This window comes from Macaca mulatta, chromosome 20 (genome assembly GCF_049350105.2).
Source record: "Macaca mulatta isolate MMU2019108-1 chromosome 20, T2T-MMU8v2.0, whole genome shotgun sequence".
Lineage (NCBI taxonomy): Eukaryota > Metazoa > Chordata > Mammalia > Primates > Cercopithecidae > Macaca > Macaca mulatta.
The window spans coordinates 53562809-53587500 of record NC_133425.1 but is presented as its reverse complement, the minus strand read 5'-3'; the positions used below and the strand labels follow the sequence as shown (position 1 = coordinate 53587500).

Here is a 24692-nt window from a genome sequence, read left to right as displayed (position 1 = left end):
TGAACCCGGGAGGCAGAGCTTGCACTGAGCCGAGATTGCGCCATTGCACTCCAGTCTGGGCAAGAGACTCTGTCTCAAGAAAAAAAAAAAAAAAAAAAAAAAGGTATATATCTCCACAGAGACTTGCACACAAATGTTCATATGTTCATAGCAACATGATGTACAGCCAAAAAGTGGAAACAACCTGTGTCCACTGATGAGTGGATAAACTGTGGTGCGTCTATACCATGAAATACTCTTGAGTAATGAAAAGAAATGAAGTTCTGATACATGCTACGAGGTGGATGAACCTCAAAAACTTTATGCTACATCAGAGAAGTCAGATGTGAAAACCCACATATTGTATGACCCATTTATATAAAATGTCCAGGAAAGACAAATCTATAGACACAGAAAGCAGATGTGTGGTTGCCTGGGACTGGGGTATACGAATGAAGAGTGGTTACCATCTGGCATGAGGGGTCTTACTGGGGCAATGGGAATGTTCTAAAACCAGATGTGGTGAGAGTTGCACAGTTCAGTCAATTTGTTAAAAATCATTGAGTTAGGCAGGGGTGGTGGCTCATGCCTGTAATTCCAGCCCTCTGGGAAGCCCAAGTGGGTGAATTGCTTGAGCCTGGGAGTTCGAGACCAGCCTGGGAAACATGGCAAAACCCTGTCTCTACAAAAAATACAAAAATTAGCTGGGCCTGGTGGCGTGTGCCTGTGGTCACAGCTACTTGGGAGGCGGAGGTGGGAGAATCACTTCAGCTAAGAAGGTTGAGCCTGTGGTGAGCTATGATCATGCCACTGCACTCCAGCCTGGGTGATAGAGTGAGACCCTGTCTTAAATAAATAAATAAATAAATAATAAGTAATATAAAAGTCATTGAATTGTATACTTAACATGGGTGAATTTTATGGCATATATATTCCCATAAGGTTGTTTTGAAAAATAGATTCCAGCCAATTTAGTAAAAGAAAGCAAGACATTGGCCCTGCCAGTCCCTAGAAGCTTCCACATATGCCTTCCCAATCACAATCCCCAACCCAGCAAGAGGGAACCACTCTCCCTCCTTGTAGTACTTTTATTTATGGGCAGCTGTAGAAAACTTTATTTAACAACTCTAGGCTTTCTAGAAAACCAGACACTGCAAATGTACTTATGTTTGTAGCCATAGACAGGACAGGCTAATTTTGCCTTTTGGAAACTTTGTATGCATGGATCACCGGGGTCTTCTTTTGAATCTGGCTTCTTTCCCTCCACATATATGCACATGAGATTCATCCAAACTTTAGCCACTCTGTGTGGCTGTGTTTTGCTCATTTTCCCCACCCTAGATCCCATTTCTCTTCACTCAGGCCCATCTAACTTTCCCTCCTTCCCACTCTGCAGGTTCTCCAACTGCTGCTAAGTTGCCCAATCCCAGAGATGCATTTCAAGTCTCAGCTCAGACAGTGGCCCCTCGGATAACTGCCTCACTCCAACACAGCCACTGCTCTTGGCTTTCACCTCACCCCATGCTTCTGCTTCTTCATCCCCATCCCTGGCAGCTCCTTAAGGCTCCTTTACCAGCTCCTGCTCTTTTTGCATCCTCTGAGTGAGCCCAAGTGTTCCAGGTGCCACCTCTGGTCCCCTTTGTTTCCTTGGGTTTCCTAGGTGATATCAGTCAGTCCTGTGGCTTTAAGCATCATCTGCAGGCTGAGGCCTCCAAAATTTCTATCTCCAGTAGACCTCTCCCTAAGTCACACACACACAGTCACACACACACACAGTCACATTTCAACCTGGATATCTCTCAGACATTTTTCTTTTTTTTCCTTAGGCTGGAGTGCAGTGGTGTGATCTTGGCTCACTGCAACCTCCACCCACCAGGTTCAGGCGATTCTCCTGCCACAGCCTCCAGAGTAGCTGGGATTATAGGCACCTGCCACCATGCCTGACTAATTTTAGTATTTTTAGTAGAGATAGAGTTTTGCCATGTTGGCCAGGCTGATCTCGAACTCGTGACCTCAGGTGATCCACCTGCCTCGGCCTCCCAAAGTACTAGGATTATAGGCATGAGTCACTGCACCCAGCCTCTCTCAGACATCTTAACAAAGTAGTGCTCATTATTTTCCCCCCAAAATTCTTCCTCCAAACTTCCAGCCCCAGGCTGCTTCTTTTCAGTACATGTGTAAACCAGCCTGGGGTGGTTTACTGGTTCACCCACTAAACCAGCCACCCAGTTGCCCTGGGTGAGCCCCTCCATGCCCCCCTTTTTCCTCCCCTTTCCCTTCTCCTATCTGTACTCCCACCAGCATAGTTGAAGCCCCATCATCCCTCCCATCAGGCTGCAGGCAAGGGCGAATGTCACCTGTGCTACTCGCAGGCCCAGGCAGAGCAGAAGGGCTTGCTGCTGTTCCCTGGGAAGGAGCTCTGACCCTTGCAGCCTGGCATATTTGTAGGGAAGGGTCAGGGAGTACCTTGAGCTTTACCACTGGGGTCTGGCCTTCCTGGCAGAAAGAACTTTCTTTTGCATCACTTGCCTTGTGGAGGTTGCATTATCAGAGGTCTTGAAGCCCAGCACTGGAGGGGAAGTCAGGGTTCATCCAGTCGCCAATCGGCTTGTCCCTCTGCAGCCTCCTGACCAGTTTCCTGTTTCCATGCTTGTCTGCTACATGGAGCCACACAGATCATGCCCAGCCCCTGTTCAAAACCATCATCTAAAACTACACTCCTTCCTGTGGCCTATAGGCCTCACAACATCTGCCCCTGCCCCCTGTCAACCTCATCTCCCACCACTCTCCCCTGCACCCACTAAGCTCCAGGCTCCCAGGGCCCCATTCTGCTCCTCAAGGCTCATTCCAGCCTCAGAACCTTTCTCGTTGCAGTGTCCCTGGTCTGGAGCACCGTTCACCCAGCTCTTTTCACAGCTGAGTCTTTCTTGCTTTTCATGTCTCAGCTCAAATATACATCTACCTCATCATAGGGGCCTGCCTACCTACCCCCACTGCCCTCCACAACACACGCTTCTGCCCTGTTTCTTTTATGGCACTTAGCATAATTTGCAATATTCTTTATTTGTCAGTAATCTCCTCCATTGGAATGTAAGCTCCATGAGGACAGAGCCTATGTCTGTCTTGCTCAGTGTGCCAAGGCTGACACACTGCCAGGCACAAAGGAAGAGCTCTAGGCCAGGTGCAGTGGCTCACATCTGTAATCCCAATACTATGAGAGGCTGAGGCAGGAGGATTGCTTGCATTCAGGAGTTTGAGACCAGCCTGGGCAACATAGCGAGACCCTTGTCTCTAAAAAAAATAGAAATTAGCCTGGCATGGCAGCACACATGAGTCGTCTGCTACTCAGGAGGCTGAGATGGGAGGATCACTTAAGCCTGAGACGTTGAGACTGCAATGAGCCATGATCCCACCACTGCACTTAGCCTGAGTGACAGAGAGAGACCGTGGCTTAAAAAAAAAAAAAAAGAAGAAGAAGAAGAGGCCGGGCGCGGCGGCTCACGCCTGTAATCCCCGCACTTTGGGAGGCTGAGACGGGCAGATCACGAGGTCGGGAGATCGAGACCATCCTGGCTAACACGGTGAAACCCCGTCTCTACTAAAAAAATACAAAAAACTATCCGGGCGAGGTGGCGGGCGCCTGTAGTCCCAGCTACTGGGGAGGCTGAGGCAGGAGAATGGCATGAACCCGGGAGGCGGAGCTTGCAGTGAGCTGAGATCCGGCCACTGCACTCCAGCCTGGGCGACAGAGCGAGACTCCGTCTCAAAAAAAAAAAAAAAAAAAAAAAAAAAGAAGAAAGAAAGGAAAGGAGGAACTCTAGAAATGGTTCAGGTAATTAAATCAAGTCCTGCGCCTTTGCCAAATATCCCTCAGAGCCTCCACACTGAGCCCCTCTTCCTTGGGCCCTGTCCCCTTGTGCCCTCTCCTCCTAGATCTCTGTATCCCTTCTAGTGTCCAGCCTCAGTTCACAGTGCAGGTCAGATGCCTCAGTCATCTGCCAGGCCTTGGATTCATCCTCAAGGCCTAGCCCTGGGACACAGCCTTTCTGGCAGAGCCCAAGGCAGGGGAGCCAGAAAGAATCTGCCTGCGTCCTGGCCTGGGGACTGGAGAGTTGGGATACGCCTCTTGCCATGGCTGAGTGGAAGCTGACAAGCCCCTGCCACCTTGAAGAGTCTCCAAGCATCACATGGGAACTCCAAGCTGTTATTCTCCCATCAGCCACTCTGTGTCTTGGCCAAGGTGTGTGGGAAGCCAGGCCCCTGGTAACCCGGGCAGGTCCCCTGGCAACCCATGGTGCTCCAAACCTGGGCCATGCAGGGGCCCTTCCCTGGGGCCCACATCCTTGCTGGACCCTGGGAGTTGGAGGGTGCTGCTGGTTTCCTGGGCATCAACAGCCTCTTTTCTCCCCTGCCCCCATTCAGCGCCCGCTAATCCTTTGCACACGGCCCAGCTACTGCCAATTAATCTTCCTTGTGTCTGAGGGGCCAGCTACTAGTGGCAGCGAGAAGACAATTCCTGGCTGGCGATTGGCATCTGAGCAGGTAACTCAGGATGAGGGGGAGGCTCGGTGGGACCCCGAGGGGATCCCCATGTTCTCCCTCTAGAAAGGCATTTAGGCAGGACCAAACTGGCATGGTGGGAAACCTGCGGCTTCCCTCTCTCTGGTGGAGCTCAGACTTTAGCGTGCAGCAGAATTTTCAGGACAGCTTGTGCAATGCAAATTCCTAGGTCCCCCAGGAGGGCTTGAGGGACCTAGGAATCTGTATTTTCATCAGCTCTCCAGAAGATTCTGGAAATACTGGTGGTGCAACACCATAGCTCCCCAAGCTGCCACTCGTGGGCCCCCTTCCCTCCTGAGCCTCCCTCATCAAAGTGCGGTCAGCAGGGACACGGGAGAAAGATGGGAGGGACCTGTAAAAATTCTCATTTAGGAGGAAAAAGAAAAATGGGGGATCAGGGAGGCTTCCTTAGTCATTTCCAGAAGGTTTAGAAATGCAAGCCAGAATTGCTGCCTGCTGGGAAGGGTCTACAGGCCTGGCCCGCAGAGGAGGCCAACACTCGGCAAACGCCACGACCACCTGGGAATAGATGTGGGGCAGCTGGAATCGGGCAGACCTGAGTGTAAACTCAGCTTGGCCACTGCTGGCTGTGCTGCTTCAGGCGATTCTGTTGACCTTTCTGTGCTGCATAATGAAAATTCTTATTTTACTGAGTGCAGGGGCGGGGCGTGGTGGTGAGAGCGAGGATGAGTATGATCGTGAGTAGAATGCCCTTAGCTCAGCCCTGGCTCTCGGGGCTGCCTGTGGCTGGCTGGGGTCAGTGAAATCTGCCATCCCAACGTGTGAGCTCTGGCAGTCCAGACTTGGGAAAACATTGTGTCTGCACCCCCACCTTCAGGGAAATGGAAGACCGGAGGGGTCATGTCTGCCCCAAGTTCACTTTTTGGGAGGCTCAGCCAGGGATCTGACACTTAGAGCTCTGTTCCCACCACAGCCTCTCATGGGAGAGGCTGCGCTGCTGATGCCAGAGCGGGAACAGAGGTCAGGGCTGTAAGTAGAGCGCAGGCAGCATAGCCGCGGGCTCTGGGGAGCTGGGCTTGGCCTGGGCTGCCCTCTTCAGCTGGGGCCAGGGTCCCTGGCAGAAAGGGGCATACAGACACTCTGCCAAAGCCTGGGTTGCCCATGGCTGGGAGAGGGGTGGGGCACACTCATGTGGGACAAGAGCACATCTAGGGCTAGGAGTTAGCACACACTGACCTGCACACTGCCCACTGGCCAGGCCATCCTGCAGGGGTTCAGTCATAAGGGCTGGGGCTCGCCATTCCCCAAACAGAAATCAACCAGAAACAACCTGTATAAGGTAGGACTGAAATAACACAGTAAACCATGAAAAAAGGCTTACCTGGCATTTTATCTTTTTCTTTCTTTTTTTAAAATATAGCACTATAAGCATTTTATTTTATTTTTGAGACAGGGTCTCACTCTGTCGGCCAGGCTGGAGTGCAATGGCGAGATCTTGGCTGACTGCAACCTCCAGTTTTTGGGCTCCAGTGATTCTCGTGCCTCAGCCTCCTGAGTAACTGGTACTACAGGCGTGTGCCACCATGCTGGGCTAACTTTTTGTATTTTTGGTAGAGACAGGATTTCATCATGTTGCCCAGGCTGGTCTTGAACTCCTGAGCTCAAGCCATCCGCCTGCCTCAGTCTCCTAAAGTGCTGGGATTACAGGTGTGTGTCACCACGCCCAACCTTTTTCTTTTTTTGGAGGAGTCTCACTCTGTCACCCAGGCTGGAGTGCAGTGGCGCAATCTCTGCTCACTGCAACCTCTACCTCCCGGGTTCAAGCGATTCTCCTGCCTCAGCCTCCGTAGTAGCTGGGATTACAGGCACGCACCACTGTACCCAGCTAATTTTTGTATTTTTAGTGGAGATTGGGTTTCACCATGTTGACTAGGCTGGTCTCAAACTCCTGACCTCAGGTGATCTGCCTGCCTTGGCCTCCCAAAGTTCTGGGATTACAGGAGTGAGCCACCATGCCAGGCCCACTTTTTTTTTCTTTTTTTTTTGAGACAGGATCTTGCTTTGTCACCCAGGCAGAAGTGCAGTGGCATGGTCACTGAAGCCTTGACCCCCTGCCTCAGCCTCCTGAGTAGCTGGGACTACAGGTGCACACCACCACAGCAAGATTTTTTTTTTTTTTTAAAATAGAGATAGGGTCTTGCTATGTTGCCCACGGTGGTCTTGAGCTCCTGAGCTCAAGTGATCCTCTCATCTTGGCCTGCCAAAGTGCTGGGATCACAGGCATAAGCCACTGCACCCAGCCCATTTTACCTTAAAAATTTTAAAAATGATGAACATAGGTTAATTTTATCTTAAAACAGATTTTCCACTCATGTATTACTCATAATGAATATTTTTACTTATGAAATTATGCAGTACATGCATATTACACAATTAATGTTTTCATTTGATACCATGTAATAGTCATAGCCAACATTTATTAAGCCCTTGGCATGTGCCAATCACTGTTCTGAGTATGTTCCACTTATTATTATTATTATTATTGAGACAGGATCTCACTCTGTCACCCGGGCTGGAGTGCAGTGCCACGATCTTGGCTCACTGCAACCTCCACCTCCTGGGTTCAAGTGATTCTTGTGCCTCCGCCTACTGAGTAGCTGGGATTACAGGTGCCCGCCATCATGCCCAACTAATTTTTGTATTTTTAGTAGACATGAGGCTTCCCCATGTTGGCTAAGCTGGTCTGGAACTCCTGGCCACAAGTGATCCGCCCACTTCGGCCTCCCAAAGTGCTGGGATTATAGGCGTGAGCCACTGCGCTTGGCCTAAGTATGTTACACTTATCAATTCATTTTATCCTCACAATTAACCCATGAGGTAGGTACTATTAATATCCCTATTTTACCGACAAGCAAACTGAGGCACAGAGACATTAAGTGATCTGCTCATGACTTGACTTCAGAGCAGGCACATCTTCTTGCTAGCTCGGTTAGACTGCTTCTTTCTTTTTAATGCCCCCGTAATAGTCCATTATTGGATATAGTGTAACTTACTTAATACATGCCTCTCTTACAGATGAACATTTAGGTACATGTAAGTACTTTCCAATAACCAATCGCCTCTTGATGAATATTTGGGTGTTTTTCATTTTTGCTATAACATCCAGCTTCTTTGTACACATATATTTATGGCCTTGAGTAATTCTATAAGGTAAATACCTAGAGATAAAATTGCAGAAATATATATGCACACATATTTCTGTGTATATATGTAATATATATGTGTATATGTATATCAAATATATATGTGTGTATATATATTATATATTTTTTGAGACAGGGTCTCACTCTGTTGCGCAGGCTGGAGTACAGTGGTGCATTATGACTCACTGCTGCCTCGACCTCCTAGGCTCAAATGATCCTCTCACCTCAGCCTCCTGAGTAGCTGGGACTACAGGAGTGAGCCACTACACCTGGCTAATTTAAAAAATATTTTGTAGAGACGAGGGTCTCGCTATCTTGCCCAGGCTGATCTCAAACTCCTGGGTTCAAGCAATCGGTCCACCTCAGCCTCCCACATTGCTGGGATTACAGGTGTAAGCCACTGCACACAGTCAAAATATTTTTAAAGTTGATGAAGGAAAAGGAAATGTACAACTCACAAGAGTGGTCCATAAGTGGCGGGAGCAACTGTGAGTGCTCCAGGGAGGGCTAAGGACACTGTCTTCTACAGGTGTCAGGATGTTGGGCTGGGTCCAGAGGGTGCTGCCTCAGCCCCCAGGAACCCCTCGGAAGACCAAGATGCAGGAGGAAGAGAAAGTGGAACCAGAGCCAGAGCTGGAGGCAGAGGTGGAACCAGAGCCAAACCCTGAGGAGGCTGAGACAGAGTCCGAGTCCATGGTGAGAGGTGGAGGGGGAGGAGGGGCAGGCCGGCCTTGCTGCTCAGGGTCTTCCCAGTTTGGGCCACCTGCTCTCCAGGGACCTTCTACAGTGGAAAAGGTTAGCATCAGAAGGAAAAGTGAGGGTCACAGGGTCCCACACTTGTTCAAATGAGAAAACTCAGGTTCAGACAGTGGATAGGGCTGGCCCAAGACTAACATTTTCTGTAAAAGGCTAGATAGTAAATATTTTAGGCTTTGTGGGTGATGCTATCTCTGTTAATTACTCAATTCTGCGATTATAGTGTGAAAACAGTTATAGGTAGTGCATGAATGAATGAGCATAGCTGGGTTCCAATACAATTTTATTTATAAAAACGAGCAATAGCCCAGATTTGGCCCACAGGCCGTATTTTGCTAACCTCTGGAGTTCAGAACAGAGCTACTCACAGGAGCCAGTCCATGAACTGTTTATTACTAGTCCATGATGGTTAAGCAGTTTGTACCAGAATGTAAATCTACTCTGTAGCTAAGTACACCGATTAGTTTAGTTGCTATTTATTTTGTACCAAGACTTTCTCAATGAAGGAAGCAGTGCATTGATAAACATTCTGGTGCAAACTGCTTAATCATCATGGACCATTAACAATTTGCAGACTGGCATGGATCCATAGGCCACACTGTGGAGTATTTCTCCAGAACTTTTCCTCTGCAACCCATCCATTCAGGAGGTGGATGACAACTAATTCAGCAGCTCAATTCAACAGATGTGATTGAGCTTCTAATTGATGCCAGGCCCTGTGGTCAGTGCTGAAAGCATAAAGATGAATAGGCCTTGCCCCGGGGGGTCAGCAGACAAGAGCCCAGCCAGTTCATTCTGCCAAGAGACACAGGTGGGGAGGAGGGAATGTGGTGAGCCCCAACATTGGCCTCAGCTCTCCCCTTCTTGGGGAGCCAGAAAAGTGTGTCAGATCAAACAGTGGGAGCTCAGAAGAGGGACAGTCATCTTCACTTTGGAGATTGGCGGCTGATGGGGGAGAGCTTTTTAGACGCAGAGGATGGAGCAGAATTTTAACCCAGGGAGATGGTGATGCTGGGCATTCCTGGCAGAGGAAAGGCTGTTACTAGAGAAGGGCAGGGTGTGTTTAGGAAACAGGTATAGCGTGTGTGTATGCATGTGTATATGTTGCATGTATATACACTTATATGTCATATATGTGTAGTGTGCTCTTGGTATGTCTGTGTCTGCACATATGTATTTGCAAATTGGGTGTGCATGACAATGTATGTGAGCATATATGTACATGAATGCATGTGTATGTGTTTGCACATATGTTTATGTGCACATGTATTAGTATGTCTGTGGTTCCATGTGTTTGTGTGACATGCTAGTGTGTATGTGTATGTGTCTACATATTTCTGAGTATGTGAGTGTACTCATGTATTTCTATGTGTATGCATGTTTGTGTGTCTGTGACTATGTCATGTGTATGTGTATATACACATAGTTGTCTCCACATGTGTATATATACACATTTTGTGTCTGTGCATGGATGTTCATGTATGTTTAGATGCAGAAATCTGTGTGTATGTGCATATCCATATGCACATGCTTGTGTGTATTTGCAAATATGCAAGTGTGTGACTGAGCATATGTGTGTATACACATATTTCTGCACTTGTAATCATATGCAATGTACCTATGCATATGTGCATGTTGTGTGTCTCTACACCGGCAGGCATATGCATGTGTGTATCTGTATGCATGCATGTGTGTATATGCACGTTTGCATATGACTGTATGCACATATATGTGTGTTGGGGCATGTATGCATATGTACATACACATGTATATGTACATATGTTTTTGCCTGTACATGTGTGCACATGCACTTATTTTTGTGTCTGCACATGTGTGTATATATGCATGTTGATATTTGTGTGTCACTGTATGTATGCATATGTATGTGTACATACGCTCATATTGTATGTCTGTTCATGTATGTATGTGAATGAGAGTGAGTATGCACACATTTGTGTGTATGTGTGTGCATGTATGTTTGTTTGTACATACACATATGTGCATGTCGTAGCAGGAGGTGTAGCTGCAGAGGCAGGTGAAAGGCAGATAGCAGAGGCCAAACTCCAGCTGGCTACTAGGGAGGAATGGAAAGTTTGGGCCAGAAGGAGAGGGAGCGCCCTGGTGGGGGATGAGGGGCGTGGACTCCTTCCATCTCCCTCTTCCCCTCAGCCTGCCTCAAGACTTCATAACTATCTCTAAATGGTCCTCTCCCCTCTCAGGCCACTAAAGTGGGGCAGCCTCCTGGGGATATTTTAGGCCTGGGAGGCTGGGAGGCCACCTTGGACCTTGGGGGCTGTGAGGGCCCCCAGACCCAGATGAGGGGTCCCTGGGGCTAGGAGGAAGGGAGCATCCCAGGTGGAAGGTAAGGCCACCAGGATTTACAGAGACGATGCTGAGGAAAGAGCTGTTCGGGTCTTTTGTGGGGCAGGGATCCCTTGAGGGAGAATCAGGGGCTGCCCCTGTCCAAACCAGGCTGGTCTCACCTAGGGCTTACCTGGCCGTGTTCGAACCCTCTAGCCCCCCGAAGAGTCACTCAAGGAGGAGGAAGTGGCTGTGGCGGACCCAAGTCCTCAGGGTGAGTGAGAGTGCGGAAGCCCAGGCTGGCAGGGCAGGAGGGCCGGCATTCTCCCCCTGGAGCCTCGCAGAACCCACGAGGTTGGCAGACCCATTTCGCAGATAAGGAAACTGAGGCTCAGAGAAGCTAAGGGTGGGCTCCCGGAGACTTCAGTTGATCTGAGCTGGAGCCTGGCTTTCTGACCCCTTGGGGGCTCTCTCTGCTTCCCTGACTTGATCTCCCCAAGCAGGGTAGAAATGGGCCTCTCTGAGGCCCTAGATCTGAAGGATGAGAGATTCTTTTCCAGAGACCAAGGAGGCTGCCCTTACTTCTGCCATATCCCTCCAGGCCCAGGGTGCTGAGAGTTCTGAAATGAACAGGTACTTTACCACCCTCCCCTCTCTCCAGGGCCAACCTGCCCCCGACTCCCCTCCTAGCTAGGGAGCCCTAGGGATGGGGGGTGGATGAGTACTGCCCTCAGCTCTGCTGTCATTCTGGGGAAAGCCCTGGGACATCCTGGGAATTGGCTGAAGTGAGCTTCAGGTGGATGGTGGGCTCTCCCACAGTAAGCCTGAAGCTCCCAGTTTGTAATTTCTGCTGGAAATCCAGTCATGCATTCATCTCCATTCACCCCATTCATTCATTCCTTCACTCATTCATTCATTAGACTGCTGGCTCCTTGAGGGCAGGGCAATGTGACCAAAAGAAACAGTGGGTCAGAGCTGCCTAGTGAGCGCCCCTGTACAGGGGGCCGGATGTTTCTCAGTGCTCGGGTGAGATGCAGGCCCAATGGGGTCAGAACTTCTGCTTTTCCCAGAGAAGCCAGAAATCCAGGCTTTTGCATGGAATCTCCCAGTTGGTTCAGACATTTCACACCATGGTGCTTGGGGCCTGAGCATGGCTGGGGCTGGGCTGGCCTCAGGCAGGGAGGCTGTGACCTTCACATTTAGGCTGCTCAGCCTCTGCCACAGCATTACACCGGCAGCAAACCTTGGCCCTTTGGGAGCATGATGTGTGCTCAGAGCAGGACAGTGGGAGGCAGGAGGAGAGGAAAGTCAGCTGCTCTGTCCTAAGCATCCATGGGGGTGGACTCCGAATGGCACCCGGTCTGCCTGGCCTCACGAAGCAGCAGCATCCCCCATTTTCCAGAGAAGCACATGGAGTTTCTTGGGGAGGAGATGGGTCTGAATCTCCCAGTGGGGAGACAGTGGTTTAGGATTCAAGCCAAGTTCTTTCGGACACTGGACTTGCCTTGGGCCAGTGGTACATGTAGGTACTTTCCAATAACCACACCACACACATACAGATGACAGTGACACTCAGGGACGGGGACTCACCTAGCGTCTTGGGCCTCGAGGGCCTCATTGAGCTAGGGGAAGTTGGCGGCAGGCTGGTGTCTCTGTCCATCGCAGTCCCAGCCGCAGGGTGCTGACCTGGCTCATGAAGGGCGTGGAGAAGGTGATCCCACAGCCTGTCCATAGCGTCACAGAGGACCCGGCTCAGGTACTGCTGGGGCTGGAGGCTGAAGGGGCTGGGTCGGAGAGGGGCTGTGGGGAGGCTGCCCTTGGGCTCCCCGCCCATGTCTATCTATCTGTCCCTGGCAGATCCTGGGGCACGGCAGCACTGGGGACACAGGTAAGACCAAGCGGCAGGATAGCTTTTCAGCGGCAGGGCTGAGGGGCTGAGGGGTTGCTGGGATGGGCCCTGCCCCTTGGGAGCCTCTGCCCAGGCCAGATCTTCTCATCTGATCGACCCTGAGTTCGAGCCTGGGATTGAGTTGGGCTCTCGGTGCCCACTCCAGGCTGCCCAGGGGGCTGGGGCAGGTCTGCTACTGACTGCCTTTCTGTATTTTCTGACCCTGCAGGGTGCACAGATGAACCCAATGAGGCCCTCAAGGCCCAATACATGAGGTGAGTCCCTGTCCCTGAGTGTCACTGTCATCTGTATGTATGTGGTAGGAGTAACAGGGCCTTGGGTTCAGGAGCAGGGTCTGTTACCACCTCAGGGTATGACCTTGGATGTGCCTCCCGTCTCCTCTATGCCTGTTTCCAGCCATAGAATGGGGACAGTGGACCGTGTGCTGCTCATAGTTTGTGGCAGAAGGTCCCTGGGTACACCCAGGGATGACTGAGAGGCCCCTGGGTGGGGCCACCCTCTGAGAATGGGGAGGGGCAGGGATGAGCTCCTCACAGGTGGGCTTCATGTAAGTAGGCTCCGTGTGGAGCCTGGAAGCAGGGCTTGGCTCACTGTGGGGGACATCAGGGTGCCCAGGCTGGCCTCAGTGTCTGACCTCTCAGAGCTGACTCAGGGAGGGGTGGCTGCCCCATCAGTAAGGGTGGCAGGCTGGCGGGGGGACTCTGGCAAAAAGGGGAGCCAGGGAGCTCCGAGAAGGGGCCCTGCTCAGTTTCAACTGCCTCTTCCTTGCAGGTGTTTAGGCCCTGTGTGGCCAGGTCCTCCAGGTTTTCAAGAGAAGCTAGAAATCTAGCTTTTTATGTAAAACCCTCAAATTTTAATCAAGAAGTTTTCAGGACACTGTAGACTTCCAAAGTAAGCTTGAAGCTCCCAGTTTGTAATTTCTGCTGGAAATCCAGAGACATGCATTCATCTCCATTCACCCCATTCACCCCATTCATTCATTCCTTCACTCATTCATTCATTAGACTGCTGGCTCCTTGAGGGCAGGGGCTTTTGTCCTGGTCACTACTGAACCCTTGGTGCCCGGCACAGCACCTACCAGAGTGAGGACTCAGCACACACAGGACAAATGCATGCATGAATGAACATACTTGTATATAATCACACACTTCGTTCATTCATTCATTCATTCATCCCTTGCTGCAGCTTGCTCTCTGTGTCTTTTGGTCCCCTACTTCCTTCTGAGACGTGCGCTGCTGATTCCTGAGACCATGAAAGCAATTTAGGATGAGGGCACCTAGAGGACTCACCAGCCTTCTTTTGGGCCATACTTGGGGGAACCGGTTGTCCTGGGAACATGGTGCCTCCCTGAAGAGAGTGGGGCTTCCCAGAGGCCAGACGGATTTGGGATCCAATGCTTGACCTTAGGACCAGCCACATAATTAATTTGCAGGGCCCCAGGCAAATGCAAATGCAGGCCCCTTAAAATTTTTTTAAAAATGTTTTCAGACTGTGACAGCAGAGTATGAAACCAAAACCAGGTCCTTCTAAGTCTAAGGCCTTGTGTGATGGCACAGGTCACACTCCCGTGCAGCCAGCCAGCCCTGTCTGTTCCAGCACAGGGAGCCCCCAGGGCTGCACTCAGGTCCTCAAGCGGCTCTTGCCTCTCCTCTGATGCCTCAGGAAGCCACGGCTGTGGTTCCAGAGCCTGGTCCAGCCCTGGCTCAGAATTGGAGTCTGGCAGGATTTCCCCACCGCCTTGGGGACCTTTGAGAGTTTCCAGGACAAGGCCGCCACTATGCAGAGCAGTGGTGGAGGCCATGGAGGGGCTGGTCCGGGGCGGGCCCCGCGGTGGGCTGTTAGGTAGTGCACTGACCTGTTCCCTCAGGGCGCTCTGCTGACCACTGGCCCCTCTGCAGGCCCGGGTCACGGCTGCTCCTGTGGCTGGAGCAGAATCTGGAGAGAGTGCTTCCTCAGCCCCCCAGATCCTCCGAGGTGAGCCAAGGAAGGGAGGGGCAGGGAGTTGAGTATATGGGGGGGGTTTCTGGGGCCCCAGGAGGGCCTGCCTCCTCCAGCAGGCTGTCCCCACCCCCCTGGAACTCAGGAGAGGGCGATGCCCCCCTTGGAGAGTCCTTGATGGGGAGGAGTGACTGCGAGAGGTGGCGGGGATTCAGAAGGAGAGACTCCCCAAGCCCCCCACTCACCAGCCTTGGGCCAGTGCACAGCTGGTAGTGGGGGTTGGGGAAGTGCACAGAGCTTGCTATGGCCCATGACATTGTGCCCTGTTTGTCACCCAGGTCTGGAGAGATGAGCCTGCAGTTGCTACAGGTGCTGCCTCGGACCCAGGTACAGGGAGGGGAGCTCAGGAGGGGGCTGCCTGGGATGGTCACGGGCTGGGCTCGGGGGTCAACTGGGCCCTGGAGAATCCCCTGGAGGCCCTTAGCCCCCACCCAGACTAGGATGGGGTTCAGGGCTTGCCAGGAGCAGGCTGCTGTAGGGGACACCAGAATCCCCTCCCCAGTCCAGACTGGGAAGCCAGAGTCCTGGAAGAGACGTGTGGGCCTTGGATAAGTCCCTTCCCCTCCCTGGGCCTCAGTTCCCTTGTCTGTCTGGTCTGTTTGAGGATAGGAATGGGTGAAGTGGTCCCAAAGGGCTCCCCATTCAGTCCTGTTAGTGCCTGAATCTGGCCCCTGTGCCCTTGAGGGGTTGGAGGAAGCCCTCAAGGGACGGCGTCTCTAGCTCCTGCTTTCCCCGCTGTTTAGTGCCTCCAGGACGCCCCCAGGAAACAGGGCCCAAGCTGCAGGCCCGGGAGAGCGCCCCCCTGCCCACTGCCATCCCCCTGCAGCCCAAGGAGGAACCCAAGGAGGTGCCAGCTCCAGAGCCCCAGCCTAGCTCCCAGGCCCAAGCCTCCTCCCTGCCACCACCCAGGGACACTGCCAGGTGAGCCACCCTCAATGCTGCGCCTCCCACCAGGGAGCAGGATGAGTACCTAGTCCCTGCCCAACACCTAACCTCCAGGAAACCTGGAAGAAAATTCTACTGGATGTGTGCAGACCCCTTCCCAAGGCAGCCACATCAGCTTCGTGCCCTTTCCCACGTTTCTATGCATGTCCAAGCTTTCAAGCGTTGGGTACGTGTTTTTTTTATTTTTTATTTTTTCTTCAACACACACCTGACAGGAGCAAACTATACCTACTCTTCTGCACTTTACTTTTTTTTTTTGAGACAGAGTCTTGCTCTGTCTCCCAGGCTGGAATGCAGTGGCATAATCTCGGCTCACTGCAACTTCTGCCTTCCAGGTTCAAGCGATTCTCCTGCCTCAGCCTCCTGAGTAGCTGGGATTACAGGTGCAGGCCACCACGCCCGGCTAACTTTTGTATTTTTAGTAGAGATGGGGGTTTCACTGTGTTGGCCAGGCTGGTCTAGAACTCCGGACCTCAAGCAGTCTGACCACCTCGGCCTCCCAAAGTGCTGAGATTACAGGCATGAGCCACCCCGTCTGGCTTGCTTCTTTTTTTTTCTTAACTTGAAAAATGTGTCTTAGAAGCTGTTTTATCCACACAGGTCTTACTGCATTCTTTCTTTGACAGCTGCATTAAATGGATGCACCAGTTTTTATTTAACTACTCAGTGGACATTTACATTTGTTTTCACTGTTTTGCCACAATCAATAGCCCGTGCATGCATCACTGGGTTCACACACAAGTAAATCTGGAGGATAAATCAGTGGAAATGGAGTTCCTGGGCCAGAGGATACATGTATTTAAAATGGGATACAGGCTGGGTGCAGTGGCTCATGCCTGTAATCTGAGTACTTTGGGAAGCTGTGGGAGCAGGAGTTTGAGACCAGCCTGGGCAGCATAGCAAGACTCCATCTCTACAAAAAAATTAAAACAAAAACAAAAACAAAAACAAAAAACAGCCGGGCATGATGGCATGTGCCTGTAGTCCCAGCTGCTCAGGAGGCTGAGATGGGAGTGAGCTATGATCACACCAGCCTGGGCCACCAAGTCAAGAAAGAAAGAAGGAAGAAAAAGAGAAGGGAAGGAAGGAAGGAGGGAAGGAAATCAGGACAGGTGTTGCCACTTTCCATGTGTGAGATGCCCAAAATGCACTCCCTTCTGGGGATGGGTGGGAGGGTTGGGGGAGCCTGAGCTACCTGCTGGGGCCTGAACAGTAGCCAGAAGCTCACTTAGGGAGGGTGGAGGGTGGGGGAAATGGTTTTCAGGCTGGAAACCTGGGCTCTGGCTCCTGGCAGGCTCTGCCTTTTGGCAGGCTTGTTTTCTGCCTTGTGAATGAGTTGACTTTGGCCTCAGTTTCCCCACGACCCTTCCCACCTGGACACAGCACACTCTCTTCCACCCGCAGGCTGGTGGCATGGGTCCTGCACAGGCTGGAGATGGCTTTGCCGCAGCCAGTGCTACATGGGAAGATAGGGGAACAGGTCAGTGCTGGGCGCATGAAGTGGGGGCCTTGGTAGTGGTAGGAGGGGTCTTGGGAACTCGGGTAAGGAGCAGGATGGTTGGCCTGTGTCCCTGGGGTGTGAAGGCACAGCAGGAAGAAGGGACCCTGGGTAGGAGCCCAGCTCCCCCAGCCTTCCTGTCTGCATGGCCCACGCTCATTCCACCCGCTCTGAGGCACAGTGGCCACAGGCCTGAGACGTGGTGGCCCAGCCCCTCCTGCCAGGGGTTCACAGTCAGTGGGGGAGGTCCTTCCATGGGGGAGCAGAGAGGACATGGGGCACAGAAATGGAGCCTCCTGGGAGCATCAAGGAAGGCTTCCCAGTGGAGGTGGCCTCCAAGCATTTGCAAAGGTCCGGAGATACACAGATTCTGGGAAGAAGTAAGGCTCACAGGAGCCGGCAGGCCCTATGTGCACTCCTGATAGCCTAGGGCTCCAACATGAGTGGCCAGGGAGAGCACTCATGCACCCCGTCACCCGTTCCTCTCCTTCCTCATGAACCAGGAACCTGGCCCTTTTTTCTTGGGTGCAATTGAACGTCTTTATAGAAGCACCTGGAACTGGGAAGTGGGAAGCTTAATCTCTCTCCTGGCTGTGTGGCCTCAGCCCTGGCCCCTCTCAGAACCTCAGTTGTCCCAGCTGACCAATGGTCAGTTGTTTACAGAACCCTTTACCTGCATTTTCGTACCCAGGGCTGTGAGAATGGAGGTAAACAGTTCTGTAAACAAAGCTGTCTAGGCCCCAGAGACAGGAAGGCCTGGCCAGGTCCTGGGTCTTTGTGTCACTGAAGGGCTCGGCCTGGCTCTTCTGAGCAGGTGCCCGCTGCTGTGGCTGTCTGGGGTCGCCCTCACCTTGATTCACTTGAGCCAAGGCTCGAGCTCTCAAAGCCCCCTCCCCCCACCTCAAATCCTTCACTGGCCCTGGGCACAGAGGGACTGTCTTCTCCATCCCGTGGGACAACTAAGGCCTGGAGACGTGGGTCAAGGTCATGTGCTGGAAGGGGTGGCCGAAACGGGGAGGCTGGTGAAGAGGCCATGGCAGGATTTTCCCTTTTTTCTCTCTCCATGCAGGAGCCTGACTCCCCTGGGATATGTGATGTGCAGACCAGTAAGTGACACATTACTGGGTCCCCATGTGCATATTAGGAAGGGTTGCTTGGTGTCCTTGGGTCTGACTGTATGTGGGCAAGGGGGCTGTCCCTGGCCAGACCTGGACTCACACAGGGGGCAGTTAGGGTCTCCTGAGCTGGAGCTGAGAGAGCCCTGTGCTCTGCAGGCCCTACCTCTGTTCAGCCTGGCCAGGTAGCCAGAGCCTGGCCCAGAGCCAGATGGTGGCTGGAGGCCCCGGGAGCCTGATGTCCAGCTTCTCTCCGGAGCAAACAGTCCCAGGGCTAAGTCAGATGAGCTCTCCTTCCTGCTGGTAATGCCCAGAGAGCTCCCATCCCCTGGCAGCTGGGCAAATGGGTTTGGCCAAGCTGAATGGAGAGGGGTGGGGGTCTCACTGGAGGAATCAGGCCCCACAGCCTCCAGCTCCCTTGAGCTGGAGGGGTCCCTGTCACCTGCGGCTGGGTTGGGGAGGCATGTGATGCCCTTTATCCCAGCCCTGAGCCAGGAATCGGGGACAGAGGACTGAGACCAGTCCCGAGCCAGGAATCGGGGACAGAGGACTGAGACCAGGAAGGGGCTGGAGGCAGGATCTGTTCTTTCTTCACTTCATGGCCTCCAGAGAGGCATGCGGTGAACAGGCATTCATTCATCCATCCATCCATTCATTCATTCAGTACATAGTTAAGGATAGCCTACTATGTGCCAGGCCTGTGATGGGTTCTAGTTGTGAGCAGAGCTCAGGGGCTGTGGGTGGTGGCGTCCCCTGTTCCATCCTGGACACAAGCCCTTCAACCACAGGCCTCAGGGTGTCCCAGGGCTCTGAGTTCTGCCCTGTGTCTGCAAGGCTGTGTCCAGCCCCAGCCCCACTATGCCGATGGTGGTCTCCATGAGTGCCCTGAAGCTGGGGGTGGCCGCTGTGGCCTGGAGCACACACTGGCCAGTGCACTGTGCAGCTCAGGTCTGATGGAGAGGCATGGGGGGCGTTAGGGTTGATGGTAATCATGGCGATGACATGAGGAGAGCTGGCCTGTCTCAAAGCAGGGCATACGCAGTCTTTCATGAAAGCTCGTGGCCAACCTGGGGCAACAGAGCAGAGACCCTCATGGCTGTTGGGGCACACAGGGGGCAGAGCTCAGAGAACCAAAAGCACCTGCCCAAGGTCACAGAGCAAATCGAGTCCACCTGGCCTGGCAGCCTCCGCTTAAAGGAACTAAAAACATTTCCTTGGGGGCAGAGAGCCTCCAGAGGGTCTGCATCTGAGGAACCAGAACCCTCTTCTCTTCCCCTCTGGAAGGAGGCGGGAATCTCCGCCAGCTGTGGCCAGGGCCTCCCTGCAATGTCCGGAGCATGTGGGTTATGGGTGGATGCTGGGTGGCCATGTGGGCAGTCTCATGGGGACAGGGTGGGGAGCTGGCTTGGTTTCCTTTTCTAGGGCTGCCATAACAGATGTGCACACACTGGGCAGCTTAGAACAACAGACACTGATTCTCCCACAGTGCAGGAGCCAGAAGTCCAGGGTCAAGGCTTTGGCAGGGTCGGCTCCTCCTGGGACTCTGAGCGAGACATGCCCGTGCCGCTCTCCTTGCTCCTGCTGGCCACTCGTGGTCCTTGGCGAACCTTGGCTTCTGGCTGTCCTCCAGTCCCTGCCTCCGTCTCTACACAGCCTTTACCTCTGTGTCTGTGTGTGTCAAGCCTCCCTCTCCGTTCTTTTAAAAGGACATCAGTCATTGGATTTAGGGCCCACCCTAAATCCGGGATGATCTCACTTTGAGATCCTTAACTTAATCACACCTGCAAAGAAGCTATTTCCAAATAAGGTCACATTCACAGGTAATGGGGTTAGGACTCGGAATTATCTTTTTGGGAGACACTATTCCACTCACGTCCCATGTCATGGGGAGACTCTGAGGGGCTGGGGGTTATCTGTCCCCTACCCTCCCCATTCATTCACTCATCCACTCACTCACTCACTCACTCACTCCTTCTGCCTGTCCACCCAGCCACCCACCCTGTCTTCTCCTTTGTTTCAGGGGTGATGGGAGCTGGAGGTCTCTGAAATAAGGGAGAAGGGAATCTGGGAGAGCTCAGATGGACACACGGATGGAAGGAAAGAAGGATGCCCTGAAGAGAAGACCTTCCGGGGGGAGGTGGCCACTGACACCCCACCCTATTTGAACAGGGAACCCCTCCCTGTCCACACACTCCCAGGCAGGACAAGGGGAGCCAGCGTCACCTGCACCAGCCCCAGAGCCTCCCAGACCAGAAAAAGGGGAAGGCCAGCCATGCGCAGCCTGCAAGATTTAGGCTAGACAGCAGGACTTACCCCCAGAGGGCTGTGGAAAAGCCCCATAGCCGGGCGTGGTGGCTCACGCCTGTAATCCCAGCACTTTGGGAGGCTGAGGCAGGAGGATTGCTTGAGCCCGGAAGTTCGAGACCACCGTGGGCAACACACTGAGACCCTGTCTCTAAAAAACCTTTTTTTAATTAATAAATTAGAAAGCCCCATGGATGGATGACTCAGTATTGAGCATCTCTTTAAGAGGATGCGTGCACAGCTCCCAGTGTGGTACCTGGCACAGTCAGCACCTCCACAAGATACAGTTTTTTCCAGAAGAGGTTCTCCCTAGGCCTGGCCACACTCTCTCCTTCCAAGGCTTGGGGACGCCAGTGAGCAGCAACAAATGTTTTCATTAACATTAAAAGAGCGTAAATGAGCACATCAAACCTGTGATTGCATGATATTATTGCTTAGGATAAAGCTAAAAGAAGGGTTTAGATTTTAAAAGTGGGTGGACTGAATAGCCCTGGGCTTGGGGTATTGAGTTGCAGGAGGGGAGGAATTAGCCAGGGGTCCTGAGCCGGGGGTCCTGGCTCCCAGCTGGCCCACATGTGTCTGTTTGGGCCATGGAGTGATTTTAAAAATTAGAATTGATTGCCAACATTTAAAAATCAAGTAGCTTTACATGAAAAAATCCGGCTTCTCTCGAACACTGGGTAGACCTGGCTGTAATGGGCCCACACGGTGCTTGTGAGGACAGTCTGGGCAGCTGCTGGCACCTGAAGGCAGGTGGCACCTGCCCCTTCATTTGTATACATCACCACACTGGCTGGGCAGGTCTTTGGATTCGAGATCCCTGAGGTCTCAAACTGGTGATGAGGTGGGGCAATCCCAGTAGAGGAAATAAAGTGTGGTATACAGGAGAGTAGTGGGACTTCAGCTAATGTGGAGCCCAGCATCCTTAATGCAGAAGATAAAACTAGAGAAGTTGGAGCCTGACTCTAGGAGACTAGGCTGTAGGCAATGGGGAGCCATTGAAGGTGATTGAGCAGGGGAGTAACTTCAGAAAGATTACTCTGAGGCTGAACAAGCTTTGAAGACAGGGAAAGCAATCAAAGCAGGGACCCTTCCAAGGCACCTGGGGCCAACTATGAAGAACGTCTTACCCCAGACTTTGTGATTCAAGAGTACTGGGAACTGGGTATCTGGTTCTGTTTTTTTTCCCTCCCCTCCCCTCCCCTCTCTTCTCCTCCCCTCCCCTCCCCTCTCTTCTCCTCCCCTCCCCTCCCCTCTCTTCTCCTCCCCTCCCCTCCCCTCTCTTCTCCTCCCCTCCCCTCTCCTCTCCTCCCCTCCCCTTTCCTCTCCTCCCCTCCCCTTCCCTCCCCTCCCCTCTCCTCTCCTCTTTCATGACCAAGTAATGTTTATGGAAGAATCTGCTTTATTGAGAAGCACCTGCTTTCTCAGATGATTCTGATGTCGGGGAGAGGCTGGGACCATACTTTGAGAAACACCCAGTGAGAGGTTAGTGCTTTGGGGCCAGGTGGGAGGAGATGTGAGCCTGGGCCAGGGAGAGGCAGAGGAAGGAGGTATCATGACCCAGGCCTGCCAGAAAGGGTGGAGGTTTGGAGTTAGGGCTTAGGCTTTGACAGAGACCCAGGGGTCCAGGTGGGTGCCTTAGCCTAGAATTCATGTGCCCAGGTTCCTGCCTGCTGATCCTGGAAGCAGGCGCTCCTTCCCACATGAAGCTGTTGACTTTCGTTCTTTTTTTTTTTTTTTGAGATGGAGTCTTGCTCTGTCACCAGGCTGGAGTGCAGTGGTGCGATCTCGGCTCACTGCAACCTCCACCTCCCGGGTTCAAGCAATGCTCCTGCCTCAGCCTCCCGAGTAGCTAGGACTACAGGCGCATGCCACAACGCCCGGCTAATTTTTGCATTTTTAGTAGAGAAGGGGTTTCACCGTGTTGGCCAGGATGGTCTTGATCTCTCGACCTCATGATCTGCCCGTCTCAGCCTCCCAAAGTGCTGGGATTACAGGCGTGAGCCACTGCGTCCGACCAAGACTGTTGACTTTCACCGGCCAGGGTCAGAACCTCATTTGACGGCTCTGAGGGCAGAGAGGCCACTGACCAAGAGGTGGCATGCCAGGGTGGAGTGGCAGTTTCTATGGGAACTGTAGCACTCATAGCTCCTGAACACCTCGGTAGGGCCACAGAGAAGCTGGGCGAGCTATGACTCAGACACCTGTAGAGAGGGGTGGTCAGAGTTCCAGGGGTGGGCCAGGAGCTCCTGCACCAGGCCTCCTGGGGGCCTGCCCTGGGGGCTGTGTAGCAGCATACCCCATCCCTCCCCTTCCAGATTGGTAATCTTGGGTACTGTCCTCCTCTCAGAGCTGCAGAATCTTTAGCTGTAAAATGGGAACAGTATAGGACACGTCTTGCAGGCCTGCTGCAGAGATGAAAGGAGGAAATGAGGCCGAGCACAGTGGCTCTTGCCTGTAATCCCAGCACTTTGGGAGGTCAACGTGGGTGGATCACCTGAGGTCAGGAGTTCGAGACCAGTCTGGCCAATATGGTGAAACCCTGTCTCTACTAAAAATACAAAAATTAGCCAGATGTGGTTACAAGAGCCCGTAATCCCAGCTACTGAGGAGGCTGAGGCATAAGAATCGCTTGAACGGGAGGTGGAGGTTGCAGTGAGCTGAGATCGCACCACTGCGCTCAAGCCTGGGTGTCACAGCGACACTCTGTCTCAAAAAAAAAAAAAAAAAAAAAAAAAAAAAAAAAAAGAAATGCTTATAAAACACCCATGCACTAAATAGGACCTAAAAAGAAAAGGTTAATGGAAAGGAAAGGCATGGTGGAAGCAAGGACGGCATCAGTTCTTAAGGACGGCACCCCTTAAGGAGTGGCCACTGATGCCATGAGGCGCTCATGGGACACATTTGTCACCTGGGATAGTGCACTGGGAAAACGGGAGTCAGGGCACCTGACTCCACCTTCCTGTGTAGCCTGGGACAAGACACTCAGCCTCTCTGAGCTGGCTCTCTTTAAAAGGGGGAAAGTGCCGTTCCTGCCCTTTGGGGCTGCTGTGAAAGCTCACGTGCTGTCAGGCAAGATGTTCTGTTCCCTGCATGTTCCCCGCTATGCCCAGGCAGGAACTGGCACCCCAAGGGGCTGCTTAGAGTGGAGACATTGCACCATTGCTGGACAGCAGCATAGACTGACCTGGACAACGCGTCCCACCACCGGATTCAGGGTCACATTTGGAGGAGCCTCCCTGACCAAACCCCAGTGGCATTTGCAGGGCCAGAGGAGCCGGAAGCAACCTGGAAACAGCTAGTTCGGGATGCGCTTGGGGCTTCCCTAGAGGGCAGGCAGCACCTCATCTGTGAGAGAGGGCTAATATCTGTACCTAGAAGTGGGGAGCTACGTGCCTGGCAATAGGAAGCACCCCATAAAATAAGGTGTTTATCTCTGTCTCAGTTTGCTCATCTGTAAAATGGGGAGAAAAATATAAACGAGGGAAAATGAAATGGGGATGCTAATTATAATCTCGAAATGTTGATGTGAGGACTAATAGAGTTATTCCACGTAAATCACTCAGCACAGGTCCTGGCACATAGGAAGTGCTCAAAAATGCAGCTGCTCTTACTATTATTGTTATGCAACATTATGAACAATAACAGCCAAAGTCTCAGGATAAGACTTGAGGCCAGCTTCCATTTAAAGTCATCGTTACTACTACCCGGGTATGGTGGTGCATGCCTGTAGTCCCAGTTACTCAGAAGGCTGAGGTGGGAGGAATGCTAAAGCCCAGGAGGTCGAGGCTGCAGTGAGCCATAATTGCACTCATGCACTCCAGCCTGAGCGACAGAGCAAGACCCTGTCTCAACCACGAAAAAGTCACTATTACTAATTTATGTTTGGCTGAGGGCCACGAAGATCCCTGGAGCTTTTGGGGGACACCTGGCGTCCAGGCGTTGTCCTTTGTCGCTGACACCAGCCTGGGGATAGGCGTAGGTTCCTGATGGGCTGCTCTGCACTCCCTTTGAGCACCTGCCAAGCTCACAGGCCCAGGGTGTTTTCGTTGTCAAGGACCAGGATAGATGAAGAAATGTTGAAAATTAGACTCCCATCTGAAGGCGGGACCACCCCCATGAGGAAGTGGAGTTTCCCTGGAGGGTGGAGCCTCTAAACCCAG

The 24692-nt window shown here is 52.4% G+C and overlaps 1 protein-coding gene across 4 annotated transcripts in view; it reads left to right on the top strand.

Moving 5' to 3' along the window:
- CNGB1 (cyclic nucleotide gated channel subunit beta 1) overlaps positions 1-24692 on the top strand; it is a 102595-nt gene that overhangs the window by 10269 nt on the left and 67634 nt on the right. The window contains exons 2-15 of one of the 4 annotated variants that reach the window (XM_077986080.1): positions 3932-4219; positions 4402-4521; positions 8233-8399; positions 10977-11034; positions 11321-11393; positions 12426-12516; positions 12618-12648; positions 12878-12923; positions 14568-14643; positions 14946-14994; positions 15411-15588; positions 17017-17092; positions 18180-18216; positions 20246-20939. In XM_077986080.1, the coding sequence (XP_077842206.1) occupies positions 8241-8399; positions 10977-11034; positions 11321-11393; positions 12426-12516; positions 12618-12648; positions 12878-12923; positions 14568-14643; positions 14946-14994; positions 15411-15588; positions 17017-17092; positions 18180-18216; positions 20246-20271 (900 nt within the window). In that variant the 5' untranslated portion in view covers positions 3932-4219; positions 4402-4521; positions 8233-8240 and the 3' untranslated portion in view covers positions 20272-20939. Of the gene's footprint in view, positions 1-3931; positions 4220-4240; positions 4522-8232; positions 8400-10976; positions 11035-11320; positions 11394-12425; positions 12517-12617; positions 12649-12877; positions 12924-14567; positions 14644-14945; positions 14995-15410; positions 15589-17016; positions 17093-18179; positions 18217-20245; positions 20940-24692 lie in introns of those variants that run through there. The other 3 variants (XM_077986079.1, XM_077986081.1, XM_077986082.1) reach the window with 3 other exon arrangements.